At 41.2% G+C, this 7,898-nt stretch overlaps 1 protein-coding gene across 5 annotated transcripts; it reads right to left on the bottom strand.

Annotated features, from left to right (window-relative positions):
• Positions 1-2,692: 2,692 nt before the first annotated feature.
• mitfa (melanocyte inducing transcription factor a) lies at positions 2,693-7,514 on the bottom strand. Of its 5 annotated transcripts, none has more exons than XM_056272725.1 (9): positions 7,482-7,514; positions 6,102-6,314; positions 5,825-5,920; positions 5,523-5,649; positions 4,980-5,063; positions 4,523-4,579; positions 3,932-4,007; positions 3,234-3,381; positions 2,693-3,094 (listed from the first exon to the last, which is right to left on the bottom strand). In XM_056272725.1, exons 1-9 carry the CDS (start codon positions 7,512-7,514, stop codon positions 2,693-2,695), a joined length of 1,236 nt encoding a protein of 411 aa, XP_056128700.1. The 5 variants fall into 5 exon arrangements, with proteins under 5 accessions (XP_056128700.1, XP_056128701.1, XP_056128702.1 ...); XM_056272726.1 differs by having other exon boundaries at positions 5,532-5,649; XM_056272727.1 differs by having other exon boundaries at positions 4,523-4,576; positions 5,532-5,649.
• Between the last annotated feature and the right edge of the window lie 384 nt (positions 7,515-7,898).

The raw sequence follows: 7,898 nt of genomic DNA, 5'->3' as shown, positions 1-7,898 counted from the left end.
CCTGTGGTGCCTGTCACAGAAAAGCCATGCAGTGGGAGCAAGTCTGACAGCCGTCCCCCACTCTGTGGCCCACACTCATGACAAGCCGCCATCTAGGTACCCCGGAAAGCACTTGGCAGCACTCACTGCAGCCCTACCGGAATGCACCAGGGAGGACACCCCCTAGCACCGAGGACAGAGCGATCCACTTGGGCAGGAGGCCTTCCCAGCCACCCTATGGCCAACCACCCACCCTCACCAACCTGCCGCTCACCCCCACATCCTGGTCGTCTCAGTGCTTATTTTGCACGTCTCATGTATGGAGTTAAAATGACAGGGAGTAGGGGTATGCGCCGTCCCAGTTTATCAGGTCCAAACCACTCATACTGCTCCTGCCCAGCCGACCCTGACCTGGTGGTTGGTGTTGTTTGGAGTATGGTTTGTGTGAATGTGTGTGTGTGTGCTAAACTAGTGTGATTGGGATTAAAGTTTCAGGACATTGTCGTGGTGAAAGTAGGAGTGTCGTGAGCAAGATCTCAACCGCCTGCCTCGCCTCCACCCAAATGGCTCGCACCTCACCTGTCCTGCAAACCCTTGGCCTATTATTTGATGTGAGTGCTGTGTATGCATTCCAGAACTAGGAGAGAAGGGTGAGGCACAGCAAGACCCTACACAGGAGTGCAGCTGGCCAGACAGCAGCCAAGCAGACCCCGCTGGGACAGGCTCACGGCTCATTCCCGGTACCGGAGGGCAACCCACCCACAGCAACTAGCCGGGGGCACTCGGCATCCCGTCAAGCGCCTCCAGTATGACGGATTGTCCTGCGCCTCCAGCAGGCGTCCGACCAGGATCATGGCTTCTAACTCTGACTTCAAATATTTTTTCATTTGTGTATAACCAACAAAATCAAAGTAATCGATGTAAAGTAATCAATATGAATGTAGATAACATATACATTAGATAAACACTAATCAATAAATACATAAAATGTCTCTTCCTGTAAGCCAGAAAAGATATGGTAAAAGCAAGGGACATGCTTAGCAATCAACAAATCCATGTAACAAAGTTTTTTTGTTTTGTTTTTTTTAATTATTTTCATTGGGGCTAGGGGGGATACTTTCAACACTAATCGCATTTAAAAGGTAATATTTTAACCATAAAAATATTCCCTCATATAGTGTTCAAATTGTCGTATTCTGAAATGATGGGAGTGCACTGTCTCCACTATAATTTAAACTTTCACTCTCCTAACAACACTGAACAACAGATGGAAGACATTGCAATGTCAAACTGCACAGATGATAACAGGAAGCACTTATATTGGATGGGACACATACTTTCAGACTGTTTGTTGAATTGTTTGTGGACTTAATGTTATGATGATGCTACTATTTTATTTTTTTTCAAATCTCACCTGTAATTTATTCTTATACAGCAAAACAAAATATAACACTTTCAAAATCACCTTTTCTAGCTTGTCTGTTGGTTTTCAATGGAATATCATATATATGGCATTATGCTGTGTTTGTAAGGTGTGAGTATAATGCATAGTTATCCAACATGGGAAAATGAAACTCACTGGGTGGAGCAAAAAAATGTGAAGGCTAAAACTCATGGGTACATTTTGAAAACAACAACAACAAAACTTGGCACCAATTAGGAAAGACGTTTCAAAAACTTTGGAAAATAACGCTACTTTTTCCACTCAGTAATAAGGATAGCTTTAAATGCAAGCTGGCAAGTCACTTCATGGCAGTCGCCACATTAAAGAGAATGCCACAGATAGATATGCCTTAGTTACATTTGTCATTTCAATGCAGCCTTTGTCAGTGCAAAGCAAAACTTGGTGCTTCCACACTCGCAGTAAAATTGAATCACTTTGGTTCCCACTGTGTTTGGATTCTCATTACCATGCAATGGTGAAATAAGTAACTCTCTAAATAGCACTGGGTATATAGGAGATTATGCTCCTTTTACTTGTGTTAAGCGTTATCTGTAATAATGGAAGGACCTGTGCAAAGCTTTATATTAGGGCAGCAGCTGCACCATGCAAACCCATATATTGTGCTCTCCCATACAACTGCAGTGTCTGTGGAGAGGAGGATGTGGGTCCAACAGTGCAGCCAATGCTGTATGCTGTCCTGCAAACTTCATGATGCAGACTGGCGGCTAAACTTTAGCATGTAAAAGCAGACTTCTGATTACATTTATGAACAGCTTCACCCCCTTTGTACATTGCCAGCATACCCGCCTCTTTGCCCCCATATCTGCCTAAGCAAGTAGCAGTTGTGCTCTGGTGGTTTGCAACTGCATACTGCCACTATGCTATTGGCCATTTGATTTTTCAAGGTATCAGTTGGAATCATCGTCCATGATGTTTTGGATGTCCTGCATTCCTTACTCTGGAGGCAAACAACAAATTTGGCATGATTAGGGGTGAGTATGGGCTTGATGGTGTTTGCATACAACGGTGTTCCCGTTGTATGCATTTTCAGGTACCTGATTGCATCTACAGGATTCAGAGCTCCAATCACAACACAAGCCCATCTGCACTGTGAGGTGGCCTGGCTGATCCAATCAAAATGAGCGGAGTGCTACTTTTGAGCGCATGCACTTGTCAGTTAATGCAGTTTGATCAGATGCCTAAGGTTGCACTGAAATGACAAGTGAAATTGAGCCATAGAGTCAGTGTGGCTTGTTGCTGTGGGCAGTGCTAACAACCATGGTCCTTCTCATCCATGCTGGAGCTGGAACTGTGGCGGCTGCTGCTTTCAGAGACATCTGGGGATCTGGATGAAAGGACTGGATCACTGGGGGCACTTGGTGAAAGGGCACTGTCCCTTACCATCTCCTTCACTTTACAGGTCTTAGAGGGACCATAGGGTCCAGAGTCCCCAGCATCTGATGGAATCTGGTCAAAGGTAATGGTGCCGTTGTTGAGGTCAAGTGTGGTTGGAGGGGACATGTCAGGAGCTGAGGTGGGCTGGTAGAGCTCTGAGGGACAGTCGCCAAGTATAGGCTCCTGTTTAATGGCTCGAGCCATCAGCTCTGAGGTGCACACTGATGGGGACGAAACCACTGCAAGGCCATGCGCACGGGCCTGCATCTCCAGCTCCTAAAGCAACACACAGAGTAAAACTATGATCGCTAACAACAAGTGAATATACCTCTCAAAATCAAGAGCCTCTACCAAAGGCTCACTGGGGCCCTCTTGCATGATCTATCATCAGCACCCTAAAGTGTATACGTTTTACCTGTATACGCAGCATCAGGTGGCGGTTAGTGTGCTCCAGCCTTCTCTGTCTGCACTCCAGCTCTTTAGTTCTCTGCTGCTCCCTCTGCAGCTTCCTGATGTAGTCCACGGAGGCTTTCAGAATGGTGCCCTTATTCCAGCGCATGTCCCTAGGGTATACAAAAGTACAAAGGTTTCCAGTCAGAGTCAGCTGAGCAGCTGACCATGACAGCATAGAAATCTTGGAAATCAATGTCCCTGGGCACAAATAACCCATCACATTTTATGGATTTTTTTTTGGGCAATGTGAAGAGGAAAAGTTAAAAATAGAGTAAGTGAACCAATGTATGAGATGATGAATGACTAAATAATATACATTGATAAAAACAAACTATATACATATATATATATATCAATACAGATGCAGGAAAAAAGTTTTAATATATAGCAGTCCAAGCTTGTTTCGTGTGTCACGCATGAAACAGGCTCGTACTGCTATGTATTAAAACTTTTTTCCTGCATCTGTATTGATATTCCGCTCATTAGTTGAGCACTTCTATCAACACCATTGACCGTTTCGGGGAAAAAAACGCTATGTACATATATATATATGTGTGTGTGTGTATATTTATATATAGTTTGTATGCTGTATATATTGAATATCATAAGTTCTTACAGACAGTACATTAATAGACATAGCTTAATTAACTGAACACTTACGGATCGTTTGACTTAGGAATTAAGGTTCCCAGTTCTTTGATGCGGTCATTGATATTGAACCGGCGCCTTCGTTCAACTGGAAAAATGGCAGTTACAAAATATATATAAGTATCATCAGCTATATGAAATGAGATTTAATGGAAAAAAACATAAAAATATGGACTTTTTGACATTCCCTGCCCCTAACGTTGCAGATAGTTCAGTTTTGGATTACTAGGGTGAAAAAATCAGGACTAGAGAAGAGGTGAAAGCAGTCAGTAAAGAGGCAAGTTCTCTGAGAGGCAAATGCACTTTGTTCCCAAGTTCTCTTTTGGAAACATGGCTGTCCTTGTAGGAAGTACATGTAAAGAAGATACATGAAAATTCGATGTTATTTTTGGCAATACTTGAAAACAGCTGCTAGTCAATTATTCAGTGCCACGATGAGCATGACCATTTAAGCAAATACTGAACGGGAAGGCAGAATGTTACCCACTACCAATATGGGAGGCCAACCTACATTCTGCTCTCAAAAAGAACAGGTAGGATATCTACAGTAATGATACCAGGTAAAAGGATGAGTTGAAAAAACAAACATTTCTAGAGACTCACTTAGGTTGTGGTTGTCTTTCTTCTGCCTCTCTTTGGCAAGGGCTCGAACCTCAGCTTCTGTGAAATAAGGAGGAACTTGATTTCTTTTTTTAATTCTACAAATTAAGTATAGCAACATATATGGAGATACATGAGAATGGTATGGTGGTAACCTTATCTACTAGCAGTTGTGATAATGTGTCCTTTTATCATGTCATATTTTAAAATGACGGTAGGTAAGCATGTAAGTATAATATTGACATTGAATATTAATAATGAGGATGATGAAGTATGATATTCTAAAGACTGCATTAAGTATTCAAAATGGTGCTATATCACCACCACTGATTCATATTGTGTGGTTTTTTTGTCTCTATACACAAAATATGACATTACATTTCTAAACATATTGAAAATACCTCTAGCAAAGTATTAACAACACCCTGTGGTTCATTTTGTTTTGTTTTGCTTTGCTTACCTACTGGAAAGCCCTCTGGCCTTTGATAGTTTTCATACTGGCCACAGGATCCAGGCTTGTCCAGTACATGCATCATGCCAGGAGCTGGAGTAATTATTTGGCAAATAATTCATTCAATCATATCTTGTGCATTGCAAAATTGCACACAATATGAACATCATTATAGTCATGCTGTCATGCATCATGTTTACAAAATGTTGGCCTATTACTATTTTTTTCTCCCCCCCCCCCCTCATGGAGCAGTCCTTTTGGTCAAAAACAAACCAATTTACACAAAACCGGAAAGCCACTTCAAGTATCGCATCTGATCATGGCAAGTAAGTTGTTGTTTATATTAATCAGATTAGGATAGCATCACAGAAAAAGCATACAAAATCGAGTTATTTATTTATTTTGATGGCTTCCAGTTGATGTTCCTGTCACTGTCAAACTTTGTCACAAATTGTATCATCTCTTGTGAAAGCCCAACCCATAAGGAACCTTAAGTAGGGTGAAACTAATAATTAGAAAGTATCTGTTAAGTAAGTGCCAAAGTATGTTGACATGGTTTACCTGTGTATTCCCTTTTAATGTTGGGTAGACTGGACGGACAGGAGTTGTTGATACCAAGGCCAGGAGGTGGAAGTCCTTGGTTCCCATACATGTCAAGGAGATTACCAGACACTGGGAGCTTTAGAGCAGAGAAAACCACAAGTCTCATAGTGATGCATAATATAATATAGAATTGGAAAAATAGATTTTGCACATATTTCCTCACTTTATTTGTACAGTATATTAGTGCTCGAAAACTCTCGATTCACATATAACATCTTTTCTTTTGGAGAGGTAGTACGAAGGCAAATTACCGTGTTTGTAATTTGGAGACCTGGATCCATAAGTCCAAGAATATCTTCATTGTAACTTGACTCCAAGCTAATGATATCATCAATGACGTCATCCATCTAAAACACAACATGCATTCAACTTTCCGCTCTAAATCTGGTCGGGTTAGGGCAACAATTGATCACATAAAGGACCAGAATGATGTAAAATGCATATCACTTTTCCATTACAGGTAATAGCCCAGCACTTTTAAAGTATAAAATTAAGTCCACGAGGTCTTTGCATCCAGGATTGGCCTACCTCTTTCTCACAGTTAGAGCCCAGGGTGAGGAGGGCCATGGGGCTGTTTGGGGCACTGCTGGCTGGGCCGGGGGGCATGCCATGCTCTGAGGTCTGGCTTGGACACCGGCTGCCTGCTTTTCCTCCAAGGTTATTAGAAAGGTACTGCCTCACATGTTGCCTTTGAGCCTGTTGCATATGATACTTATTGGGGTTCTCCAGGTGGGACTGCACCTAAAATGAATTGGGAGGGGGGGGACAAGGATGAAGAGCTGTCTACCCAAAAGTTTTTGGAATGTGATGAGTTAATTACATCAATTGATATGAATTCATAACCATTCTTTGATACAATTGAGTAGAAGATGTAGTCTAGTATACGACTTCTCAATTTTAAACAAGGGGATAATGGCTTTCATGCAAAGTGGCTACAGTAAATTTGATCCCAAGTAATGACTAATACATAAGAGAGAACATAAAGTGCAACAAAAACGGTAGATAGTTTACAGATGCTTGTGAAATGATAAGTCATCATCTGCTGAGATGGATATGATGGACATATTAGTTTAGATCCCTTTAGATTTTACCAGTGTGAACCTTTCCTAATTGCAGAGTTGTAAAAACCAGGTCCAGAAAGTAAACGTCCCAACAGTGTGTTTGCTCCAACCATGTTACTAAACCAGCTGATTTCATTAGCTAGTTTTCCCTACCTAGTTGAGGTGTGGTGTTGACTAGAATCTGCTGGTGTAGTGCATGAGTGGAGCAAATACATGGTTTGGACTTTTACTTTCTGGACCTGGTTTTTACACCTCTGCCTAATTGTTGTTTGTTGATCAGTCAAGTAAATCGAAGCCTGTAATTTGGAAACTGTATATTTTGCTTCACGTTTTGTAGAGGTTGGAGTCAAAATATTCCAAAACTAGCTGGAAAAAAAGTAGTCTTATCGTTTTGTAGTAATCCAGTAAAATCACGTTGATTTGTCGTCTATTGTGTTACCATGGCTAGCACTACGATGGAAAGCGCAGCAGATCCTTTCTTGCAGATTTAAATAATGGTTGCACACTTTTATCTTTAGCTTAGTTTGCCTTCACTTGAAACTAAAACATTAACTACTGTATGGTCATTAACCAGTGTAGACGCAGCAACTCAACAGCCCAAGAAGCCATATGAAATTTGTTTTGTGTCCATTTGTATTCTAATGTAAGGATGGTATAACAGTGTAACACTTAAAACTCGTGCTTAACGTTTAATCTGAACCAAAGCAACTGTGTATGAGGGATACATCAAGCCAGTGAAACTACAAGGAAAAAAGGACATTTGGCACAATTTCGTTCCAAGGCTCCATCAACAGTTAACAATAGGGAGGAAACCAAGATAAAATATACATGCAGAAATTCATCTCACCTGATAATGGCTGAATTCAAGCATCTCCAACATTTTACTTGTATACTATTACAAACAAAACAAAACAAAAACTACATACAGAAATTAATCCCTTTGTGTGATTAGTTTGCGGAGTGGACCAGAAGCTAGCATGTGTTAAAAAGAGGAGTCACCAGTCCCCTTTAATTTATCAAAGGGCTCAAGGCTCATTAGTTATGCAACTTAATAGAAGGGGAGGAAACGGAGATGCATCCACCCACTGTTGTGTTGTTCCAGCTAAACTATGAATTTATGTCTTTATAGAGTTCATTTGACGTCACCACAGCTGTCTCACAAAGAACTCTTTCTATTGGAGGGCCGCTAGTCTGCGAACTGAAACTTGCTCAGGGCTAACTAACGTTTTATCTTTAGTTCTGCTCATCTAGTATAAAACATTAT

Source organism: Lampris incognitus, chromosome 2 (genome assembly GCF_029633865.1).
Source record: "Lampris incognitus isolate fLamInc1 chromosome 2, fLamInc1.hap2, whole genome shotgun sequence".
In the NCBI taxonomy this organism is placed as follows: domain Eukaryota; kingdom Metazoa; phylum Chordata; class Actinopteri; order Lampriformes; family Lampridae; genus Lampris; species Lampris incognitus.
This window is presented reverse-complemented; position numbering and strand designations above follow the sequence as displayed.